General features: G+C 38.5%; 1 protein-coding gene across 1 annotated transcript; it reads right to left on the bottom strand.

Annotated features, from left to right (window-relative positions):
- Positions 1–10444: 10444 nt before the first annotated feature.
- LOC139317056 (collagenase 3-like) lies at positions 10445–23142 on the bottom strand. The gene is made up of 10 exons (XM_070943973.1): positions 23020–23142; positions 22294–22532; positions 21470–21618; positions 20321–20446; positions 18228–18389; positions 17578–17695; positions 15302–15435; positions 13679–13838; positions 11056–11159; positions 10445–10545 (listed from the first exon to the last, which is right to left on the bottom strand). Exons 1-10 carry the CDS (start codon positions 23140–23142, stop codon positions 10445–10447), a joined length of 1416 nt encoding a protein of 471 aa, XP_070800074.1.
- Between the last annotated feature and the right edge of the window lie 3196 nt (positions 23143–26338).

Raw genomic sequence — 26338 nt, 5'->3', positions numbered from 1 at the left:
AAACTGTGCCTTCTGTCTACTATATATGGGAAATATGTCCTCATATCACACAGTATTCACACAAATTATCAACAGACGAGTGAAAACGGAAATTGTGGTCTCTAGAATTTTACATATGTATTGAGATGATTACAGGAGTATTTAAAATTTGATGGCAAAACTGCTTCCTCAAAGTCACAGAAACTGATTGTGTAATGTCGTTTTCTCTGTCTTTTCTTTGTGTGCTCATGAGTGAAAGAGGAAATCTGTGGTCATAGCACAAGAGTTTGCTAGACAATTTGTTTTGAGGGAAAGATTTTGAAGGTACTTAATACTTTCCTCCATAATCTCAGAAATAGATTGCTTCATATCACCAAAGAATGTAATCTTTACTGGCTATGATTATTATAGCAACGTCAATGAGCATGCTTCTATGTTTTGTGGGAATTTTAAGGCCATAGTTGTAAACATATGGTGACATAATATGTCCTCTCTTTTTTTTTTCATTTTTTGTAGATGAATTATTGACCTTATAAGTCTAATTTATTGTAGTTTATTATTTTTATCTATGTAAAATTCAATCCAAGTTGTTGTTAGTTGCGAAGTTGTGTCCGATCCATCGCGCCCCATAGATAACATCCCTCCAGGCCTTCCCATCCTCTACCATCCTCTGGAGTCCATTTAAGCTCACGCCTACTGCTTCAGTGACTCCATCCAGCCACCTCGTTCTCTGCCGTCCCCTTCTTTTGCCCTCAATTGTTCCCAGCATTAGGCTCTTCTCCAGTGAGTCCTTCCTTCTCATTAGGTAGCCAAAGTATTTGAGTTTCATCTTCAGGATCTGGTCTTCTAAAGAGCAGTCAGGGTTGATCTCCTCTAGGACTGACCAGTTTGATTGCCTTGCAGTCCAAGGGACTCACAGGAGTCTTCTCCAGCACCATAGTTCAAAGGCCTCAATTCTTTGGCGCTCAGCCTTCCTTATGGTCCAACTTTCACAGCCAAACATTGCAACTGGGAAAACCATAGCCCTGACTATACGCACTTTTGTTGGCAGGGTGATGTCTCTGCTTTTTAGTATGCTGTCTAGATTTGCCATAGCTTTTCTCCCCAGGAGCAAGCATCTTTTAATTTCTTGGCTGCAGTCCCCATCTGCAGTGATCTTGGAGCCCAGGAAAATAAAATCTGTCACTACTTCCATTTCTTCGCCATCTAATCCAAGTTAGTTAACTCTGATTTCAATTGGCATTCATTGACCTACAATATTTTGCATTTATAAAAACAGCATATAAACATATTTATTTCATGAGAAAAGAGGCTTAAGATAGATGGGAGAAGAGCAAAACTATTATTATTGCAGAAAGCTGGTTAAATTTTGAAAACAGATTACATGATGGAAAGAGAAAGGAACAAATGCAGTAGAGATAACCTATTTATTTATTTATTTATTTATTTATTTATTTATTTATTTATTTATTTATTTATTTATTGGTTTTTCCGGAGACTCAGGGCGGCTTACAATGCATTAATCAATAGCCTTCATACTTTTGTATATACCTGCTTAGTAGGGCTTTTGCCCCCCTCCAAACGGTGTTCTTTTTTATACAAAGTCATCTTATTGCCCCCACAAACCGGGTCCTCATTTTACCTACCTCTAAAGGATGGAAGGCTGAGTCAACCTTGAGCCTGGTGAGATTTGAACTTGCAGTAATTGCAGGCAGTTGGTGTTACTTAACAGTGCTTTAGTCTGCTATGCCACCAAGGCACCTAGAACTCTATATCTGCATCAGGAAATGAGAAGTTTGGAATGAGCTTGGTGAAGCATGCTAACAACACAAATGGTCTTTTAGATATGGATTGGGCCAACTCGCCAGAGCCAACTCACTACAGTCAACTTGCTGTGGAAGAACTCTTCCTGGGCATTTTCAACAATTTAATTAAATTATTTAAAATAATTAAAAAAATATTTTAATTTTTGTCATTCACATTTCATTTTATCTCTCCTTTTGCATCCTTTCTTTAACAATTCTATTCTACCGTTACTTTGATATTAGAGGAAGTCTTGTCCCATGGTGAGCTGTGCTGTGGCAAGTTGACCGTGATGAATTGTTCCGTGGCAGGCTGGCTGCAGCAAATTGTCCTAAACCCTTTTAGATACCTTCAAAAATAGAAGAAAAGAAATAAATGAACATATCAAGTGGCCAAGGTAGATAGAAATACTGATATGTGACAAGAGAAGGGCAAAACCTTGGAAATCCTAATTTGATCCACATTTTTCTAACAATATGGCAAGGAAGAAAGAAGAGAATATACTGGAAAGAAAGCTGAAAGAAACAGGATGGAAATTTTTGGATGGATAGAAACTTGGTCAGCTATTTAGTTGAAATGTCCAGAACCAAATGGTTACATCCTAAAGTATCATTGCCGAATTGTTACATAATATCCTCTGGAGAATAGGCAATGTGACAGATGACACAATGACAGGAAGAACAAATGTTATCTTCAACATCAGGGGGAAAAAAAAGAAGGGGAACCTGAGGAGCATAGCCAGACAGTCTTGCATCACTTATCTGGGAAAACTCTAGAACAGATTCTAAAAAAGTTGATTGCAAAAGAACCTGGGAAACAATGTGGTCATCGCCAGAAGTCAGCATGCCAGAGTGGCCTTCCTTTATTTTTGGATCAGATAAATATATTTTAGATGGTGAGAACTTAACCTAATATGCCCTTATAATATTCTAAGATAGAATTTGAGCTTGTGTAACCACCACATTAAAAGCAATTTTATAAATGGAAGCCATGGAAGACTCAGAAACTAGCTCTGTTTTGTGATGATTACTACACTATGATCTACTGTCCAGGTTTGGGCAGCTCCGGGCTCTACATGGGGCTGCCCTTGAAGACCAGTCAGGAATTTCAAGTAATTATGAATAGGATAGGATAGGATAGAATGGAATGGAATGGAATGGAATGGAATGGAATGGAATGGAATAGAATAGAATAGAATAGAATAGAATAGAATAGAATAGAATAGAATAGAATAGAATAGAATAGAATAGAATAGAATAGAATAGAATTCTTTATTGGGCAAGTGTGATTGGACACACAAGGAATTTGTCTTAGGTGTATATGCTTTCAGTTTACATAAGGAGAATAAATACATTCATCAAGAATAAAAAGCTACAACACTTAGTGATAGTCAAGGTTACTAATAAGCTATCAAATCGTACTAGGAAACAAGTAAAAACCAATATAAATTGAAAGATACAAGCACATAGTTATAGTAATAAGTGGGAAGAGATAGATACTAGTAAGGAAGATAAGAATAATAGTAATACAGTCTTAGTAAATAGTTTGACAGTGTTGTGGGAATTAGTTGTTAAGCAGAGTGATGGCATTCGGGGAAAAACTGTTCTTGTGTCTAGTTGTTCTGGTGTGCAGTGCTCTATAGCATCGTTTTGAGGGTAGAAATTGAAACAATTTATGTCCAGGATGTGAGGGGTCTATAGATATTTTCACAGCCCACTTTTGGGCAGCCTCATGTGTTGCTTTTGGCAGTTTTGCAAATGATTTGGCCCTCTGCTTTTCAGGGCTTTAAAATCGATCAGCAGCCTATGAAAAGAAACTGGATATCACTGCAGTGTGTCCAGTAGTAGTGTAACATAAACAAAGTATGAGGCAGCCAAAATTGTACATCTCACCACATTCTGAACCATTTTGACTCTTTGGGTGGTCTAATCTAAAATAAATGTATCTGATCAAAAAATAAAAGTCCCTCTAGGTCTGATACGATGTGCAATAGGAAGAAAGAATACTCTTGAGGAATAAGAGAAATGGTCAGATAAAGGAAATCTGAGCCTGTACCAGAACTGTAACCAGAGAAAGTGGTTCTCAGACACTTTCACATGAAGTGTGGTTCACATGAAAATAAAGTAAGGGAGAGGGAAGTGCATTCAAACTTGGACAAGTCTGTTATTATACTCTTATAATAAAATTAGAGTTAGCATGTGTGACTTTCATTAAGGATTTCACAATTCAACACAGAGCTACATAAAATACAAATTAGATGGACATGGCCTTGTAGATGACCCTCACACTGTCAAGGACCTTGGAGTACTCCTTTCTAAAGATCTGTAACAACATTGCCAAAAAGGCACTAAGAGTTGTTAACCTAATTTTGCGTAGCTTCTTCTCTGGTAATGTTGTACTACTAACTAGAGCATACAAAACATTTGCTAGACCAATTCTCCAATACAGCTCATCTGTCTGGAACCCGCACTGCATATCAGACATAAATACAATCGAGAGAATCCAGAGATATTTTACAAAAAGAGTCCTCCATTCCTCTACCCGCAATAAAATACCTTATGCCACCAGACTCCAAATTTTGGGCTTAGACAACTTAGAACTACGCCGACTTCAGTCTGGCCTAAGCATAGTACATAAAATTATCTGCCACAATGTCCTTCCTGTCAATGACTACTTCAGCTTCAACCACAACAATACACGAGCAAATAATAGATACAAACTCAAGGTAGACCACTCCAAACTCTATTGCAGAAAATATGACTTCAGTAACAGAGTAATCAATGCCTGGAATGCACTATCTGACTCTATAGTTTCTTCCCCAAACCCCCAAAACTTTAACCTTAAACTGTCTACTGTTGACCTCACCCCATTCCTAAGAGGTCTGAAAGGGGCGTGCATAAGTGCACCAGCATGCCTACCATCCCTGTCCTAATATTTGTTTTTACTCTTACTCTTTTCATGTATTCAAATTATGCTTATATTTTTACTTGTTATCTTACAGTATATGTGCTTGACAAATAAACTTATGATTATGATTATATATTCTCTTTTATTAGTATAAAAAAGGTAAAAGTTCCCCTCGCACATATGTGCTAGTCGTTCCCGACTCTAGGGGGTGATGCTCATCTCCGTTTCAAAGCCGAAGAGCCAGCACAGTCCAAAGACGTCTCCGTGGTCATGTGGCTGGCATGACTAAATACCAAAGGTGCATGAAACGCTGTTATCTTCCCACCAAAAGTAGTCCCTATTTCTTCTACTTTCATTTTTTATGTGCTTTCGAACTGCTAGGTTGGCAGAAGCTGGGACAAATAATGGGAGCTCACTCCTATACGTGGCACTAGGGATTCGAACCGCTGAACTGCCGACCTTTCGATCGACAAGCTCAGCATCTTCGCCCATGAGCCACTGCATACCTTACTAGTATAGTATAACCTTTATTGTCATTGCACATTATGTATACAACGAAATTAGTTTTAGCCTCACTGGTGCAATCCATGACAAAAAATACAGACAACATAAATAGTATAAAGAATAATCCCTATGCAAGTAATTGGGGGGGGGGAAGAAAAAGAAAGAAAAAGAAAAACTAGTCATACGTTTCCGCGTGTGCGTAGAGTGATTGCGGTTGTGTTTAAGAGTCTGGTTTACTAAAAGCTGGAACTCATTTCTGAATATGAGAAAATTGACGGAGAAGGATTTCACTCTGTGAAATTGTTCCAGTGCTTGAAACCAAAATAAATAAAATATCCTCAAAGCTTGAAAGGAATCTGAGTCATTTTTTTTTTCACCACATATCCATGAGGTAAAGTTTCACCGGGACTTTCCAGTATTCAAGATCAAGTGAAAGAAATGCATTCACAACTAATAAACAGTCTTGCTAACTGTTGCAATAATCTATGAGTCGAAAGAGCCAGCTATATATTTTTCAACTTTATTTTTCATTAAAAATTTAAAACCACCCAATAGTCAAAGCTTTCTGGGCTATTTACAATAAAACAGGAGAAGTTGAAGAGACTGGGAATTTTTAGCTTTGCAAAAAGAAATCTGTAGTGGGAGATGATAACACTTCTCCACTCCCTGAAAAGTTACCTGGTTAAGAAAGTACAGGTAGTTCTCAACTTAAAACCATTCATTAGTGACCATTCAAAGTTACAACGTCACTGAAAAAGTGACTTAAGGCCTTTTCCCCCATACTTATGACCATTGCAGCATCCCCTGGTCACATGATCAAAATTCAGGCTCTTGGCAAACCGCATGTATTTTTTTTATTTTTTTTTTATTTTTATATGCCGCCCTTCTCCGGAGACTCAGGGCGGCTTACAATGCGTTAAGCAATAGCCTTCATACTTTTGTATATTTTATACAGTCAGCCTATTGCTCCCACAAACCGGGTCCTCATTTTACCCACCTTAGAAAGAATGGAAGGCTGAGTCGACCTTGAGCCTGGTGAGAATTGAACTCACAGCAATTGCAGGCAGCTGGATGTTAAATACTGCCTTAGTAGGAGGCATTAGCCTCCTACGCCACTCAGGCTCTTTTATGTATTTATGACAGTTGCAGTGTCCTGGGGTCACGTGATCATTTTTTGCAACATTCAGGCAATCAAAGTCAACGGAGGAGCCAGATTCACTTAACAACCATGTTCCTAACTTAACAACAGCAGTGATTCACTTAACAATTATGGGAAGAAAGATCATAAAATGGGACAAAACTCATTTAACAATTGTCTTGCTTAGGAATGGAAATTTGGGGCTCAATTCTGATAGTTGAGACGGTCAGCTAGAGGTAAAGGTAAAGGTTCCCCTTGCACATATGTGTTAGTCATTCCCGACTCTAGAGGGTGGTGCTCATCTCCGTTTCAAAGCTGAAGAGCCAGAACTGTCCGAAGACGTCTCCGTGGTCATGTGGCCGGCATGACTAAATGCCAGAGGCACACGGAATGTTGTTATCTTCCCACCAAAGGTGGTCCCTATTTTTCTACTTGCATTTTTTACGTCCTTTCGAACTGCTAGGTTGGCAGAAGCTGGGACAAGTAATGGGAACTTACTGCATTACGCGGCACTAGGGTTTCGAACCGCTGAACTGCTGATCTTTCAACCGACAAGCTCAGCATCTTAGCCACTGAGCCACCGCATCCCTTAACTATAGAAATTGAATAAATAAATAAACTATTTTAGCTAATGCCTAATTGTAGATTACATTTGTAGCTTGCTCTGTAGGACTTTGGGGAATGAATGAATGAATGAATGAATGAATGAATGAATGAATGAAATATTTCTATTCTTTTCCTTTCCTTCTTTCCTAAAAATTATCCCACCTCCAGTGTAGCTGGGGTTCCTGGGTGTCTTTTCTTTTATGTTTCTCTGTTGCAATGCAAATTAAATAACAAGAAAAAAGCGACATCTAGTGTTGGGTTCAGAGGATTTTAATTACACTGAAAGTTGTCAGCATGTAGAAGCGGTCCTGCTGGGAAACAAAAACCTTGTAAGCATGGCTCATTGGTAAGTTTACCTTGTGCAGTTTTTTTTAAAGTAAAAAATGTGTTTGTGTAAATGAAATAGTTTCATTTTATATACAGTGGTACCGCAGTACTTGACTGCTTCAAAACTCATTGAATTTGGCACTCAACGCATTTTGATGCAAAAATGTTGCCCCTGCACTCATTGTTTGTTTGGTACTTGACACACTGTGATAGGAATAGGGGGACAGCCATGGAGAATGGAAACGAAATTGGCCATGCCAGGAAGGTTGCTACAAAAGGAAGAAGGGGACAGCCATAGAAGGTGAACAGGAAGTTGGTCATGCTGGGAAGGTCATTGACATAGGAAAAGGAACAGACAGGAAGTCCTTCCTGGGCCAAAACATGTGGTAAATCAGGTATCCCAAAGGTGCTTTTTCAGGAGGCAACTGGATTTTTCTTTGAAGACATTTTGCTTCTCATCCAAGAAGCTTCTTCAGCTCTGACAGGGTAGCGGGGGATGGAAAGATTTATATTCCTTGTAGACAGCTGGTCATTTGCATCCTTTTAGAGGGTCATTGAAGCACTTGGAGGTTTATCTGTGTCCTCAGGGTCACCTGAGTGGTGCTCCTGGTTCCTGTAGCCTGCCATTTGTTTCTCTGGAAATTCATTCCTACTCCCACACCATTCAAAGGGTGTTCATCCCAAATTGTATAGCTAAAAGTCTGTAGAGATTCTCAGTCATCCAGGTCTTCAAAGAAAAAAACAAGAAAGCCCAATTGCCTCCTGAAAAAGCACCTTTGGGGCAACCATGGTCTGGATGACTGAGAATCTCTACAGATGGTAAGTCAAGTGGTTTGTTTGGTACTCATCATTTTTAGTACTCATCACACCTCCAGAAAACAATTAACGAGTACAAGGTACCACTGTTTAATGAAAAAAACATGGACGCCACATTTATTCTACCACTCTCATAATTCAGTTTTTCAAAGTGAGACAATTGTACCTATTATAGTTCCAAGAATTGGTTGATCCAATAAAGCTGCATCGCTTTTGTTACAAAACTTGCTGGATTAGGTTTAAATGAAATCGATTCATTTGTGATTCAATGTGTTTTGGGAAACTGCTCATTGCATTAACATATTGTGTTAATCAGGCCATCGCACTAAGGCACATTGTAGTTTATTTGGGGGAGCATCGCTGAATATAGCAATTGTGTTTTATTAGTTTGCATTTAGGCTTCTGCATCAGAGGTGGTATTCAGCAGGTTCTGACCAGTTCTGGAGAACTGGTAGCGGAAATTTTGAGTAGTTCAGAGAACCGGTAAATGCCACCTTTGACTGGCCCTGTCCCCATCTATTCTCTGCCTCCCGAGTCCCAGCTGATCGGGAGGAAATGGGGATTTTGCAGTATCCTTCCCCTGCCATGTCCACCAAGCCACGCCCACCAAGCCACACCCACAGAACCGGTAGTAAAAAAATTTGAAACCCACCACTGTTCTACATGTTCACTGAATGCTACCAACATCTAATTTAAGGAACAGAAATATAGACAGATAACTGAAGCTATCATGTGTAATGTTTCATCTGGTTAGGAAAGGAATTTGGAGGGAGGACAATGCTAAAAAGCTGCTCCATGTTTTACATTTTGCCTTTGCTTCCAAAACTGTATATAATGGATTATCAATGCAAGATAATGCCCACATAGAATGACCAGAGAAGAATATTGTTGGATAATCTCATTTAGATATCATGTTATTTTACATGTTATTTTTACCTAGGCAACCTTGTTTTCTGTTTACAAAATCGTCCCCAAGTTCCCTCTTAATTTAAACCACAAAAATGTTGGGAAGGGAAAAAATGCACATTTTAAAGGTGTTGTGTGTATTTATGTGCTTTATTTGTGATTTTTAAAAAACAACAACAACAACACACATACATAACATAAGGAAGAAACATAACTATAACTTCACATATTTTTAAATGCTAGGGATTTGTAGACAGTGTTACACTAAATACAAAATGAATGAAAAAAATAACTAAAATAAAGGCCTCTTTCCTTGTAAAATGAGGAAATATGATTATTATTATTATTATTATTATTATTATTATTATTATTATTTTGCTAAAATGCTCTTATTAAAAAAATAAGATTGACATTCTTCTAAGGAATCTAGGACTCTGGAGATAATCTTAAATTGTGCATTTTCCATGATTTCCTTTAAGATTTCTTTATGAAATCTTTAGGGGGAAAAAACCTATTGTTTGAGGTCTTAATTTATACTGAAATGTAGTGCACAGGCTCATAACACTCCCTTCCCCCACTTACTTTCATCCTAAAGATTTGAGGCATCATCCTGAAAAGTGTTTTGTTCCCCAAATTACAGATAGTTCTCGACCTACAACAGTGCATTTAGTGCAAAGTCAATGGGGAAGCCCGATTCACTTAATAATCATGTTATTAATTTAACAACTGCAGTGATTCATTTAACAACTATGCAAAAGAAAGGTTGTTAAATGGGGCAATACTCACTTAACAACTGTCACACTTAGCAACAGAAATATTGGGCTCAATTATGGTCGTAAATCAAGAACTACCTGTAAATTTATTAATTTACCTTCAGGTCATCAAGCATCACCTGAGATACCCGCTTGAAACTCAATTTAAATTAAAACCCTTTTTAAAAAATAAATAAATAAAACTAGTCAAATTCTCAGAACACTGACAAACTTTATCATGCTTTATCTTTTCAAGATCACTTGACTGATCCTTGATGTCAACAATTAACTTCATGAGATTCTGAAATTCAGAGATCTGCCCACTTCCTCCCTGCCCCATTTTTAATTTTATTATTGAACAATTGCCTGAAGTTGCCTACTACCAACTAGGATGCTCTTTTTTCCCAAGGGGTTTCTTTTCTCCAGTCAGCCCTTGACAGGAAGATGGTCTTTTTTTTTATTCAACTATTAAATAGTGTTAATCCATACAAAATGTTGATACATTACGAAAAGCTAAACCCTTTCAATTTAACTCAGTTCCAGACTGATAGCTATACGTCCCATATATACAATATAAAATCAGTGATAATGTTATCTAAGCTTGTTCACAGAAGCAAGCTTTTAGGTAAAAAATAATAATCCACGTACAGTATTATTTTTCATGAGTAGCACATTATTCCACAGTTCAAAACCTGGCTTAATATATTCAGCACCAAAAGATTGAGTTAGTTCTCAAGACACGACTAATTCTTTCATCCCAGATGCTGAATTCAAACTGCAGTGGTCCGTTGAAGAAATACAAATAGCCTGTAAAAGATGAAAATTAATTAAAAAAATAATACCGCTTGGTATTGCTACCATATTGCTGCTGATATTGAACACATTTCCCCCCCAAATCATAAGGATTAGATTCTGAGTTTGCTTCCATCAGCAGGATACTCCAGGAAGTTTAATATTAAGCTCTGTTTAATATTACATGGAAGGAAGAGCAAAGAGTGGTATCAAATTTTGAGAAGGCGCCTAATGGTTTGGTTAGGTCCCTCCAAGGAGGAGGCTGAAACTACCTTTTAATTTAATCTCCCCTCTCACATCTCAGGACATCCTCACTTAATTTGGTATCTTTCAGGTAGGTTGGATATGTTATGACAGTTCAGAATATCGGTCAATGTCCCAGGAAAACGCTACTTTATGATTTTGTAGAAACTAAGATGGAAACTCGGCCAAACTGTCCAGGGCTGATGGACCAGAAGAAAAAGGAATTAATTAAGAAGGCTGGAAGCCCCTCAAATATCCCCATCAAAAATCAAAGACATATACCATTTTTCTGATAGACTGCATCTACTCGGCGACCAATTCCTGGGAAGTCATCTTGTATAAATCTAGGGTAGCCTTTGTCCATGAACTGATTCTGTTCATCAAAACTACATTGAAGAGGAAAACAAATGAAAAGCCATTACTACTGTTATCCGTGGTTTATTTACAGCATTCTATGTACTGCAGTTCTTTATCAAGAATTTCTTTGAAACACAGTTTACAACAGGGAAAGCATAATATCCATTGGTGAGTTTCAAATTTTTTTACTACCGGTTCCGTGGGTGTGGTTTGGTGGGCATGGCTTGGTGGGCGTGGCAGGGGAAAGATACTGTAAAATCTCCATTCCCAGCCCACTTCAGGGGAAGGTTACTGCAAAATCCTCATTTCCTCCCGATCAGCTGGGACTTGGGAAGCAGAAAATAGATGGGGGTGGGGCCAGTCAAAATTTTTACTACCGGTTCTCCGAACTACTCAAAATTTCTGCTACCGGTTCTCCAGAACTGGTCAGAACCTGCTGAAACCCACCTCTGATAATATCCCATATTGAAGTAATGGTTTGTCAATAACATAAAGTGCTAGAAAAACAAAGCACTTGAATGGCATCTGAAAGATATTGTCAGGCCTAAAACCAAGAGTGACACATGGTTATTCTTCCAAGCTATTTCTCTCCTGTAGACAGAATCTTGCCAAACTGAGGACTCTACTGTCTGTATCTACCATATACTTTGAGAACTATTAGGGAGGATCTGTCCTCACCCTCTTTCTCTTACACATAACATCCAAGCTATTTTGTCTCGTACTCCACTAGTACACATCTCCTCCTTTTGGCAACCCATTTCCTCACTACATTTCATCACAGTTACCAGCAGCAGTGCATCACTGTGTGTTAGAACTTATTTAAAAAAGTGTATTACCTATGTCACACACACACTCACACATACGGTTTTTAAATTAGTCTTATAAAGTGGGAGATGTTACACAATACATTCTAATGGTTTCATACTCTGCAAGAGAAAAGACAGAGTAAGCTTAAACAGCAACAGATCAGCAAAATTATACTGATGGCTTAAAATTCAGGGAATGTATTTTCCTAATGAGAATTTTCTATGACATTTACTTTAATGTTTTTCCAGAGCAACCTTGCCCGGAACTATTTCTCCATTCAGGAAAAACTTGAACTGATGAGTTAGAGCAAAATATAGTCATATATAAAAGAGACATTCTGAAGCATTTTCTATGACTTTGTTTATTTTGAGGTCTCACCAGCAATACAAACAGACAAATACCTGCCACGTAACACACCAGACTTAGTGATTGTTGTTAAGAAAGGCAAAGAAGTATGGATAGTGAATGTTGCAGTACCTAGAGATAGCAGATTAGAAGAGAAAGAACTGGAGAAAAATTGCAAAACACAAAGACTTGGAAATAGAAGTAGAACAACAATGGCAAAAGAAAGCAAGGATAGTATTAATAGTGTAACCCACCACTTGAATACCATTAGATGTGACAAAATCACCACCAGTTAATTGCAAAAGGCAGTATTACTTGGAACAACTTACATCCTGTGATGATATCTCTAACACTGTCGCTATCAAACATCATCTACCTATACCAAGTTCTTGGGAAGGACTTGATTGGTGGACAAAAATGCCAATCCAGTCTAAACATCTGGCTGATTCTGCGATCATCATACAATAATTTAATTGTTAATTATAATGTTTTCTTGGCCTACATCAACTTACCGTATTTTTTGGAGTATAAGACACATCTTTCCCCCCCAAAAAAGACGGTGAAAATCTGGGTGCGTCTTATACTCCAAATGTAGCCCCGCCCAGCTTCTCAAACGGAGGTTTTAGAGGTTGAAAAAAGCATCAGAAAAGAAGCTTCAGAAAAAAAGCCCCCAAACAGAGCTTCAGAGGCTTTTTTTCTGAAGCTCTGTTTCGAAGGCTTTTGGAGGCAGAAAAAGTTTTTTCTGAAAGGGAGTTTCAGAAGTTTCAGAGGCAGAAAAAAAAAAGCAAAAAAAAAGCAAGGCACAGAGCTCATAACCAACGAACCTGTTGCTAAAATTCACCTCTGGGGACAGTTGATTGGGGGTATTCTGGGAGGCCCATCCACCTGCTAATCAGTTTTTTTCTTATTTTCCTCCCCAAAAACTAAGGTGTGTCTTATACTCCGGTGCGTGTTATACTCCGAAAAATATGGTAATAATAATGGTGATTCCTATTGTTTCCCTGGATTTGTTCTAAGGAGAACTCTAATCTGAATAATTGAATGTTCCATTAATTAAAAGTGTTTTAGTACACCATGAAATTTATGAACCAAAACAAGTGAAAAGGTGAGAACAAATGAATGATCTGACTACAATCTCACAGGAAACACCTGGCTGCGCTTGTCTAGTGCAAACAAATAGTGTCAGATCAGATACCTGCTCGAATGGGAGAAAATCAGAAAGTCCAGGACGGATAAAAAAAATAAAAAGTAAAAAGAAGAAAATGGCAAACCATTCCTGTATTGTCATGAAAATTGCATGGACCTAACCAAGAGATCACCCTGAATCAAATTTGATTCAAGGGCATATTTATCTTTGCCTCTCAACAAAAAATGGTGAGAAAAATGTTCAACTTACCTCCAGTATTTTTCTCCTGTAAAAAAGAGAGTTTTCCCAGTCTCACCGATATGGACTGCTGCGTCGATTACCTTAATGGATTTTGGCAAACCCAATTCATAAATTTTTTTAGGATAGCCCTCTACTATATCATAACCATTCAAAGCCCAAACTTTTCTGCCTGTAAAAAAAGTAGAAAATAGATTGTCATATTTGACATAATAATCATTATATATTAATCTTAATTTATGTTTTCTTTGTTGAGACCAACCAAGAATTACTTTGCAAGGAGAAAGTGGTGATGTATAAAAGGTATAAAATACTTTCACTTTATATATCAAGGGTAGCATCCTGTTGGAGTTTGAATTTGATTACTAAAAGCAAAACATATTTGAGTCTACCCTGGAGAAAGTAGTGAGATTTGAAAGACTTGACTTTAGTTGAAATATTACCTATTCTAATACAATTTCTATCAGAGGAAATTACATTAGTAAGTGTAGGAAAACCATGAAAGAGTCTTTTGATGCCATACAGTTCCTTAGTGTTGATTCTGATATTGGCATATAATTATCGGTGAAGACTTCTTTTTTTTCTTAATATTTTTTTTATTTTTTTTAAATATAAACATTCCATCTTCCCTTAAACAGCATGTCATCTGGGTAAAAATATCTCTGTGCAATAACCATCAAAATTTACAACAGTATTCATTACATTGATATTAATTCTGTGATCTTACAATTATAGTATTGAACATACTAAACCTATTCATTTCCCCTCTTAACATATCTTCTAACGTATCTTCTTTTTGACAAGTATTTTTTTGCTTTGATAATAGGACCCAGATATCTGGTGGCACTTCCAACATTTGGCTGACTTATCTTTGAACATCTTTGCCAACCTTGCCAGTGCAAAGTGCCATCTATAAAACATCTTATACAGATTTTCTTTATATGCAGTTGACATCGTTAATTTGTAGTTTAGACTTCTATGAAGGACTAATTTAGACATCAGTCCTCCAATTTCTGGAAATGCATCCAAGATAACACTGGAACTTTTACATCTCCCCATTCAAGACAAGGAAGTCTGAACCTGAATTTTATTTAACAGATAAAGGTAAAGGTAAAGGTTCCCCTCGCACGTATGTGCTAGTCGTTCCCGACTTTAGGGGGCGGTGCTCATCTCCGTTTCAAAGCTGAAGAACCAGCGGTGTCTGAAGACGTCTCCATGGTCATGTGGCCGGCATGACTAAATAACAAAGGCGCACAGAACGCTGTTACCTTCCCACCAAAGGTGGTCCCTATTTTTCTACATGCATTTTTATGTGCTCTAGAACTGCTAGGTTGGCAAAAGCTGAGACAAGTAACGGGAGCTCACCCCATTACACGGCACTAGGGATTCAAACTGCTGAATTGCTGATCTTTTGATTAACAAGATTAGCCACTGAGAACAGATATTGGTATTTAAATGATGTTAAATTTTGTTTCAATTGTAACTTTAGAATGATAGAATTATACCGTATTTGTAACTGCAGATGCATAATTGTTTTTTTAAGTTTTATTACCATACCGAAATTGGAATATCACTTTTGGTGGAAAGGAGGACATAATTAAAACTTTTTTTTTTTAATCTTCTTCGTCAACTTACCCCGAAAAAGCAGCACACGATCTTTGTCAGAGTGTTCATAAGCTGCATCAATTTTGGTTGGAATTTCTGGCCAAAATGATCTAATCTGCACCAAATCTGCTTCAACCATCTGAGGATGTAGGCGCCAAAAAAACCTAATTGGAAGAGGAATGTTTTGTTATAAGGTGCCAACATTTTATTGAACATACTAACTGGTTCTAGAATTTGATTCTCTGGAGTCGAGACAATATTGTGTACCTACCAATAAATACAACCATTAAACTGCATGATTGAATTGAGGGAATTGAACTCTGGGCTTGCATTTCACAGGGACTTAAAAAACACGTTGCTTTTAATGTAATTGCTAATGTTTATTGTTGTTCTATTTATAATAACCATCATGAAGCATCACTAGCTGACAATGTAAAAAAGCAATAAAAACTTGAATATAAGTATCCAAATTACAAAGCATATTTATTATCATGCATATGTTCAATAGCACCAATACTATACCGGTTTTCTTATTCTAGGAATCAGAAAAAAAGAGATGGAGATCATCAGAGATAACAAAGGCCATGTATTTTTGGGGTCGCTAAGGGTTTTCCCCTATTGTTGAACTGAAGTTTGAAATTTTAAATTAAATTGAGGAATGCATACATCCTTGTGTTGGCAGAAAACAATATTAGAAGAAAATTTATTAAACTCCCCCACATGCACAGCCAGACACCAGTGATGCCTGTTCTTCATCTATTGTCTGTTTCTGGTCACTGCCGATCTCTTCCCTCCAAGCTCCTTCCAAAATTCCTAGCATATTTTATCCATGTGGGAGATACTCTTGGAATCAGGTCAATTAGTGGCAGTTTAAGCTTGTATATATATATTGTGAGACGTGGTGGTTCAGTGGCTAAGATGCTGAGCTTGTCGATCAAAAGATCGACAGTTCAGCGGTTCGAATCCCTAGTGCCATGTAATGGGATGAGCTCCCGTTATTTGTCCCAGCTTCTGCCAACCTAGCAGTTTGAAAGTACGTAAAAAATGCAAGTAGAAAAATAGGGACCACCTTTGGTGGGAAGATAACAGCGTTCCGTGTGCCTTTGGCATTTAGTCATGCTGGCCACATGACCACGGAGACGACTTTGGACAGTGCTGGCTCTTTTGCTTTGAAACAGAGATGAGCACTGCCCCCTAGGGTCGGGAACTACTAGCACATATGTGCGAGGGGAACCTTTACCTTTAAGCTTGTATCTCTCATGGGATGTGGATGAAATAAATGCAATGGAATGGGGACAGAGCCAAAAGGGATGTTGCAGGTTCCTACCATGTCATGGATAAATGGAAGCAAAGAATAGTCCTAAAATATTAGCACAGTTTTCAACAACCTTTTCATCAAACCTTCTGAGATATTGATAGGTCAATTTCATTAAGTCTCAGACTCAAGAAGTACATGTGGAAAGGGTCATCTGGAGTCACTTTAGTGATGCCCAATTTGATTTTGATTGATCTCAAGATATTTTGATTGCAAGTATAATTCTAAGCAGACCATAATGGTCAAACAACCCAAACTTACAGGCTGCTAATTCCCAAAAGCACACATACATAAAAGTGTTGAATAAAATGGTGGTGGTGATCAGTGGTGGAATGCTGTCGGTTTAACAACCAGTTCGGTGTGCAGATGCTTTGCGCGTGTGCGCGCCTAAGGAACTTGCATGCAGCGCTGAAAATGGAGCATTTAGAAGTTCAGCTGCTTGCCTTCCAAGTTAGCAATGGTAAGTAGAATGGGGGGGGGGAAATCAGCTGTGCCGCGCAATTGAAATGAGCTACAAAGCAGGAAATAAAGGACAGGATAGAGTGGGGGGCGGGTGGGTGGGGCCAAATGATCATCAGAGCTACCGGTTCACCTGAACCGGTCAGAACCGGCTGAATACCACCTCTGGTGGTGATGAAGATGAGGATGATATCTATGTAAGGCACAATCTGTTTTGCAGATTTGTTTGTTTTGTTTGCTTTTGACTAGATTATTTTTACACAATACAGAACAAACCATTAATGGGTATATAAAGTCAGCATATAATGCAGTGAATTGGTCTTTAATCTCATGCAGTGATTAATCATTGGTTAGAGGAAGGGATTGTTGCAATGTTTTAAATGTTTGGAAGCTATACATACAGATCTCAAGATCTGCAAACTCTGTTGGAGCAATTTAATCTTATAATTAATCATTTCCTCCCTTAATCCGTAAAAGATCTCATGAAGTCGTAAGTGGCAGAGAAATCCTTCATAGTTCATTTACGATTTACCTGTCTTTGAAGATCATCATTTCTCCTCGAAATTCTGTGATAGCATCAAGCGTTAAGTTTTCACTGCATTTCTCAGGGGTTTTTGGATGATCAGGATGGGGATCGTGATCTCCTGCACCTGGGTGAATAAATTGTTTATTCATTAAATATAGATTACATGTTGTGATTCTAAGACTTTGGGTGATGCACTAATTAAACAATATTTGCAGAATGCATGACATTTTTGCATTTCTCCCTACCTCTTCACATTTCCATTGATGAAAACAACTTATACAAATTTTGTGCTGCTTCCAATTTTCCCATACTTTCATTAACTCTCTAACCAGGAAATGTTCTCATTAGTTTTTGTTTGTTTGTTTGGCTTTTTAAAAAAGATTGGATATGGACAGTTCAGAAACTTTCAGAGTCATGGAAAGATCAGGAACGATGAAGCACAAAGTCAGCAATTTGGTTATTGCTTCAAAAGAAAGTAAAGTCAATTACACCGCCAAGAGAAATTCAAATAAACATTCAAGCATTCTGAGAATAAGAGAGAAAAGCAGAGAGGCTCTTTTGCAGAAGAAGAAGAAGAAAAAAACCGTAAGAAATTACAAGGCAGGTTTTGGCACAGCGTTTCAATAAGCAGAAGAAACCTCAAACCACCAGCTTACCATAAAGAGTCTGGATCCCTTGTAAATCATCATCTGGCAATAAGAAGCCAGTGTTCCCTGTGTATGTGTAGACTGGATACATCAGAGCACCTGGATCCCTGGAATGCTCGAGTCCGAGAGCATGACCAAATTCGTGGGCAGCCACGAGAAACAAATTATATCCTAGGAAACAAAATGCCTTTGTGTCAAGAAAGCAACCAAGCTTGCATCCTAATTTTATCAGGTTAAAAACCTGGTTTCTTCCTTTTGTTTCTTTTGGTAGCCTTCAAAATAAGAACAGCCATCATTTAAGACAAGGGTGGGCAGCAGGGGGTTCGCAGGGGTTCGGGAGAACCTCTAGCTAAGATTTTGTGCAGTTCGGAGAACCCCCAAATCCCACTCCTGGCTGGCCCCGCCCACCTCAACCCGCCCCTCCCAGGCTCAGAGAGGGTAAAAAACGGGCCTACCGGAAGTTCGGGAAGGCCAGAAATGGGCCCATTTCCAGCCTCCAGACAGCCTCCTGAGCCTGGGGAGACCGTTTTTGCCCACCTGGAGGCTCGAGGAAAGACTCCGGAGCCCAGGGAGGGCAAAAATGCCCCCCCACATACAATGGTGCAGGAGGCCAACTAGGCCACGCCACCAGAAACATGCCCACCCAGCAGCTGGGCAGAGAACCCCTTGCTAAAATTTTTGAAGCCCACCCCTGATTTAAATGTTTGTTTAATTAGTCTACAGGCTCCTCCAATATTTTCACTTTCCATGAATTGAAATAGTATCTGTTAGCTAAATTATTTACCAACATAGATAAGAAAGTTGGGGAGTTAGGCTATCTATTTGCATCTGGAGGCAAAATTTCTTCTTTCTACTAAGGTTTTCAGCCTCCAAGGATTTTTGGGGTCATGAAAATGGCTGCTGTTATGTCACTAGAAATATGTTTTGATTATTCCCTCCTCCCATTTTTTGAGAAGTTCATACAGGTAGTCCTCAACTTATAACAGTTTGTTTAGCGACTGTTGAAAGGTACAATGACATAGAAAAAAGTGACTTATTATCATTTTTCACACTTGTGACCATTGCAACATCCCCATGCTCACATGATCAAACTTCAGATGCTTGGCAACTGATTCATATTTATGACGGCGGTAGTGTCCCGGAGTCATGTGATCACCTTTTGTGACCTTCTGACAAGCAAAGTCAATGGGGAAGCCAGATTCACTTAACAACCAGGTTACTAAGTTAACAACGACAGTGATTCACTTAACAAATGTGGCAAGAAAGGTCATAACGTGGGGCAAAACTCATCAATGTTTCACTTAGCAACAGAAATTCTGGGCTCATATGTGGTCATAAGTTGAGAACTACCTGTATATTTTCCCCCCCTTGTGCTTAAAAGTTTTCTTGGCAGCAGAACAGAACTGGCTTCCAGGAACTTTTGCCAACAGCTTTGGAATTCTTTTCTGAACTCCATCCAGAGATGGTATTTAAAAGGTTCTGACCAGTTCTGGAGAACCGGTAGCAGAAATTTTGAGTAGTTCAGAGAACCAGTAAATACCACCTCTGACCGCCCCCCCCATCTATTCTCTGTCTCCCATGTCCCAGCTGATCAGGAGGAAATGGGGATTTTGCAGTAACCGTCCCCTGGAGTGGGTAGGGAATGAAGATTTTACAGTATCCTTCCCCTGCTATGCCCACCAAGCCACGCCACACCCACCAAGCCCACAGACCTGGTAGGAAATTTTTTTTAATCCCACCACTGACTCAATCCAAGTATTGACCCTGCTTAGCTTTTAAGGCTAGAATATATGCTGCTAACAGCTAAGGTAATGCATCTTTATCTGATCTGAATTCAGTGGAATATGCGTTCACCTTTGTGCAAATAGGAAGTGAATTAATAGGTGCAATTGTTATCGATAAGCTAGTAGTAATCAAAACAAACATCTCTGCCCGTTATGAAATTATGAAGCTGAACAATGACGAATCATATTCATGTATTTCCACAAAAAGGAAAGTCCGCTTATGAAAGAAGTCACTGGTTAAACATTGACATCAAATACTGTTCAGAACCAAAGAGCATGAAGGGAGTGGAAATGCTTTTTAAAACCCATTTTAGTTACCTTTGGAATCGGTTGACCACAATTCATCCTCATCAAAATGAGCATCTCCTCCATAACCTGGTCCAGGAGGGAAAGCATGAGCCAGGAGACCAGAAGGTCCATCAAAAGGATAGAAATCACCATGTTCTACAACCATATGGAATAATAACAAATACCATTAGTATTTTTAATTTGACAATCAAATCAAACGATAACCCTTCTATTAACATACAAAAAACAAGTAAAGAAGAGAAGAGCCCTGAAGCTGGACTAGGCCAGCTACAAATGAAGTCCACCACTTCATGTTACGAATCAAATGCATGCAAAAAGTTCTCAAATACAGACAGGACAATGCTAATCCTCTCCCGCCATTGCTCTCCAGTAAATTGCTTGTGATTCCAGCATTACCAAACACCCATCAAAACTAGTATTAATCATAAAGTAATCATAAAGTAAAAGATGAGGATTAAGATGAAGATGATGTGCTGTGATAAATAATTAAAATAAAGATGATTATGTTGGGATAAATAGCAATGAAGATGATTTGTTGGGAATAACAGTTAAGATATTGTTTATGATAATAGTAATGATTTATATTTCTAAGATACATTCATCTAAGCAAAAAGAAAAGATAATGAAATGATATTGGGTTAGGATTTAAAGATTTAAGTAACGGGTTTTTGGATAATGGTATAAAATAGATAGAATTTAGGGAAACAATTGTGTAAAACATTAAGTTGTGTTATTTGGAAATTAAGATCTGAGATGAAATTATAGAAAGGTAATTGTTTTGAGTGAGTCATTATGAGCTGGTCTTTCTTTCTCTGATTTATATATTTTTTTATTTTCTATATGATGATAATTAGTGGAGATAACTTGTTGTTAAAGATGAATTTGTGATTGGACCAATTTATGACCGGATCAATGCTTCGTTCTAAAAAGATATATTTTATGTTTATGTTTTAAAAAATTAAAAAAAAAAAAAAACTAGTAGTAATCATGTCCTCTATGGCTTCACCAAGAAAACACCAATGGCAACCATTTCCTCACTGTTTTTTTAACAGATTAACAGAGTTGGAAGGGACCTTGTAGGTCATCTAGTCCAACCCCCTCCCCTCCCAAGCAGGAGACCCTACACCATTTCTGACAGATGCAGTCCAGTCTCTTTACCTCTTCGTCCAAAGGAGATCATGATATCTGCTACTCCAGTGCGAATTCTGGTGAAGTTGAGTGGTGTCACATCAGACCAGACTTTGAATGCCTTTCGGAAGGCTCGCTCCACTTCAGACTTTTTCAGATCCGGGGTGTAATTTAAAATCCTACCAAAATCAATCAAATGATTTTTTTTTTTTTGATTCAGAAAAAGATTCCAAACATGGTGACAATAATGTGATATTCTTTCTTATGCTTTTGATTTTGCAAACAGAAGCAGTTTTCCTATATTTACTGAAGAAGGTTTTTCAGTCCCCAAAAGTGTGGTGGTTTTTTTTTTTTTTTTTTGGCAGAGTAATAATAAATTTGCCTTATTTTTAGTTGTAAGAAGATACATTTCATACATAATGGAAATAACTTAGATTGTCTGGGTCTGTGAGACTTGTGGTTTGTTTACTGGAAGCTGCTTTAATATGTTTACAGCTGTTTAAACACTGTTCGACCATAAAGCAGCTTCAGAGCATTCATCTTAATGTTGCCTATTTAATACATAACATTCATCTTAAATAAGCCGTGTATGATATTATCATAAATAAAAGTAGACAATCCTTCTGAGGATATGGAAGAAATTCAAAATCACATTGTCATTTCGATTAAAAACATCCCATCCCTTTGCCTCATTCCCTCAACCACCATGGCCATCAAATCCCCTCCAAATTTTAGCCCACTCTTTTGATTCCCCCCCCCCGCCCCTTATAGCAGAGGTGATGGGTGCCACTGGCCTGGGAAATCCATCAGCACAAATTGTTTGGATCTGGAGCTAGAGACAAGCTGCTTCTCACCTGTATGTTAAATTAGTATGGGACCACTTTAGATTTCGAGGGAAAAAGTTGTACTCTCCCACATCAGGGACTCCGCATCGGGGCTGCTTCATTAACTCATAGGTTTCTTCATTCAGCTTTCCGGTGACTTCTAGCCCCAAAAACGATTGCATTTCTCGAAGTTTGGTGGAAAATGTATCCCCTGACTTCAAGATGCCGGCGGGACTTGACCAGAGATTATAATGAGTCTTTAAATAGTGCTGGAGAGAAGAAAGAAGAAAAACAGTTTTTCAATATGGTACTTTAATACTGATGGTAATAATAACATAAAGGAAAATCACTAGCAGAGTTAGAGATAGAAGTAATAATATTCCATACAGATTCACCAAAACAAAAAGTTCAGGTCTTTTCTATTGTAGCTTACCATTCATATGTTAACAGAATAATAACAGTTCAACCCTTGTTCAAGCAAGAAACCCCACATCATTTCAGGCAAAAGTTGTCCAATCTGCTAAAATCTTCCCATGTTGAAGCACCCACAACTTCTGGAGGCAAGTTGTTCCACTGCTTAATTGTTCTAATTGTCAGGAAATTTCTCCTTAGTTCTAGGTTGCTTCTCTCCTTGATTCGTTTCCATCCATATTTATAGTGATAGTGATAGAGAAAAAGATACTGATAGAGAAGAAAGCAACGCGGAAAAGAAAAACAGATGCAGGAACATGTAGTTTAATGAATCAATCACTTTACCTCTGCAAACTGCAGCTCCTGTTTTGTGAACTCGTCGCTATCATCCTCATCGGAAATCTGCAACCTAAAACACCAGGACAGGCCCAGCAACAGAAAAAAAGCGACTGCAGAATTTGGATGCATCTTGCAGGTTCGATGGATGCTGAAGGCTGGAACTCTTGATGGTTTAGCAAAATAACCTGGCCTGCCTTTTATAGAGCGACTCTGATGATTCATCATGTTTCACTGAGAAATACCAACTTCCGAGTGCCAGAGAGTAAACATTCTTACTCTGCATTCCCCACTCCCCCACCCCTTTTCCCCTCAGAAAGGCTTGGCTTGGGGAAAATCTTCTGTTGTCCCACGGATGGCTTCAGAATTGTGGCTTTCAATAAGCATGGTCTCAGCATATTTCCAGGTGTTGTGGAAAAAATTGAGGTTTTCATTTCTGATGAATTTGCAATAATGCCATGGATCTTTCATTGTCGTTTGTGGAGGTGGGGGGGGGGGGAGAGAAATTCCTTTGTTCTGACAAAATAGGCTTGAAAAGCAGTGTATCATTTGCATATTGTACTGAAAAACAGAATAATGGAGTTTGAAGGGACCTGAGAGGTCTTCTAGTCCAACCCTCATCCCCTGCTCAAACAGGAAACAATGCTTAAAGCAATAGTCTGCAAACAGATACGCATTGATTTGGGGCATACGGTACAAATAGATGATGGACTAGGCAAAATGATTATGTTTGACAAGTTTGAGGCAGGCAGAAGAAGGGGAAGACAGCAGATATATTGAATAGTTTTGTGCATGTTTCTCACATCAAATCAACAAGAAATCTTCCCTCCAACTTTAGGCAGCTGTAATCATAAGGAGCTCTAGGAATCACAACAATAAGATTGGGTTTAAGATCATCAGGTTGATCAGTCTTGCTATATGGGAGAAGATCCAATGATTTTTACTCCAATCATTGTACAACAAAAGTAGTCCTAACCTTAAAAAAGGCATATTAGATTTTTTTTCTCTGGTCTACCATGCAGGGCTGACATTTTGATTGGCTGGATCAAGCCTGGTTAGTATTTTGACAGAAGTTCAAGAAATCTGACAACTCTTGGCTAGCCTGGAAAATGTCTTGGAAAAAAACAGTAGCAAACCATAGACTCTCCATAGACCAGTAGCAAACCACTTGTATTCTGTAGCCAAGAATATGTTACCAAGTTGTCTAGGAAGATGCCAGGAGGCGAAATGACTCGAACGAAGCTTTAATTTTCATCTTTGTTGCATATCTATCCCAATTCTTCTATTGCATCATGAACTAATTATTCCTAAACATTACCCACTAAGTGACTTTTCAGTATGGGCTTTGCTTCTTGCCTTGCTTTCAAAAATAACTTAGATTGTAGACAACAACAATCGTCTGACAGGAAATCCCACTGATTAAAGTTCAATCAATTATTAGGATAATAGAAGCATTACAATAAATTCCACCGAAGAACATAAACAGTTGGAAGGTGGGTAGAAAGAATTACTCATTCATTGCATTAATTTTTCAGTTTCACCACTAGAAAGGAGCGGCATGGAAATTACCTGTATAATCATAGTAGCCAGGATCTACATTTCCCCTCCCTGTGTACATAAAGGTGAGGTAGCATTAGAAGATTTTTTATAAAAGACTAGACAACCCATGGCCTATGGGTTCAATGTTTCAGAGTTATTTCCTTATCTAAACAGAGAAACAAAATGACCATAAGTGGACAAAAAAGCATTGGGAACAAAAGTGACTTCCAACTACAGTAGTGGCCAAAATTGTGGAAACCTTTTGGGAAAAATGTATTTTTGAGGTTTAATGGCTAATAACACCACCATTTTTTGAGTTTCAAGATAATCCTATTCCACTGCTAGAATGGCCTGGGAATAGCCCAGACCTTAACTCAATTAAAAATCTATGGAGCCAGCTAAAGAAACTTGTCAGTCAGAAGCGACCCAGCAATAAAACCCAGTTATTAGAAGCAATCATTCGATCTTGGTTTCACATTATAACAGCTGAAGAACTAAAAGACTTGGTTCACTCCATGGGAAGACGTTGTAATGCTAAAGGTTACCCAACTAAGTATTAACTGAGGTGATAATTTTTGTATATCTTGTTTTTTTCTATGGTGATAATTTTTGTATATCTCATTTTTTTCTATGTGTTTCACTTTTCCTCTTTATACTGTAACTGCTATTCTAATAGCAAATCCTTCATAAAAGTTATTGCATTACATTCTTGATTAAATTATCTTTCTATTGATGTATAATTTTATGGTACTACTCAAAAAAAAGTGGTGTTATTAGCTAGTTTTAGAAAATACACTTTTCCCAAAAGGTTTCCACAATTTTGACCACTACTGTACGTATCAGTTTCCCCATTGAGTTTCCTTGTGAGAAGCTGGCAAGGAGCATCAGAAATCTCCCTCCCTCCCTCCCTCCCTCCCTCCCTTCCTTCCTTCCTTCCTTCCTCACATTTTAGCATCAACAATACTCAGAAAAGACAAGGTGACAACCTGATAGAAGCTTTGGCTATTTTGTAAATCCATCACATGCATGTCTCTTTCATGTGTGACACAAATAAATATGGGGAGAGCTTTGATCACAGTGTTGTGGGCCTCATTTGGGGTGTGTGTAGAGAAAAGGGAAAAAAATGACTTTGATGGAAATATGGAAGAGCTGCTAACTAATCAAAGGGGTCTGAAACATATTTTAAATCCTGAGAAATGAGGTCATATTTAGAAGCATCAGATGCAGATGCTTGATTTACTGGAATATAACGAGTGGTGGTGGGTGGGAAATATAGCACAAACAGGCTGAAAAGATTTTGCTATTATAGCCACTATTTATAAAAGTAGTTTGAACCTTCCTGTGAAGTTGATTTCTTGGGTCTGCCTAGTGGGGCTGACCCTGCAGATAGTATAGAGCAGGGATGTTAAACTCAAGGCCCTGGGGCTTGATTTGACCCACGGGGTGCTTAGATCTGGCCCGCGGGACTGCCCTGGAAACAGCAAAGAACTGGCCCGCAGTGCTTCTGCCACTGAAAACGGCGCTTGGGAGGGCTTCATATGGCTTTCCCGAGCTCCATTTTCATTGGCAGAGGGTTGCAGGAAGCCGTCGCAACTGAAAACGGAGCTTGTGCGGCCCTCCCGAGTTCCGTTTTCACTGGCAGAAGGCTGCAGTAAGCTGTCACAGTCGAAAATGGAGCTTGGGAGCCCGTTTTCACTGGCAGAGCACTCGGGCCACCACACGCACCCCCAACAGAAGTGACATCAAGCTGGTCATGCCCACCCCGGCTCCTCGAGGTCAAACACAACTC

This window comes from Pituophis catenifer, unplaced genomic scaffold, assembly GCF_029215685.1.
Source record: "Pituophis catenifer annectens isolate HBS135680 unplaced genomic scaffold, rPitCat1.0.hap2 SCAF_4, whole genome shotgun sequence".
NCBI classification, from domain to species: domain Eukaryota; kingdom Metazoa; phylum Chordata; class Lepidosauria; order Squamata; family Colubridae; genus Pituophis; species Pituophis catenifer.
The sequence above is the reverse complement of the archived record's forward strand: the minus strand, read 5'-3'. Positions and strand labels throughout refer to the sequence as shown.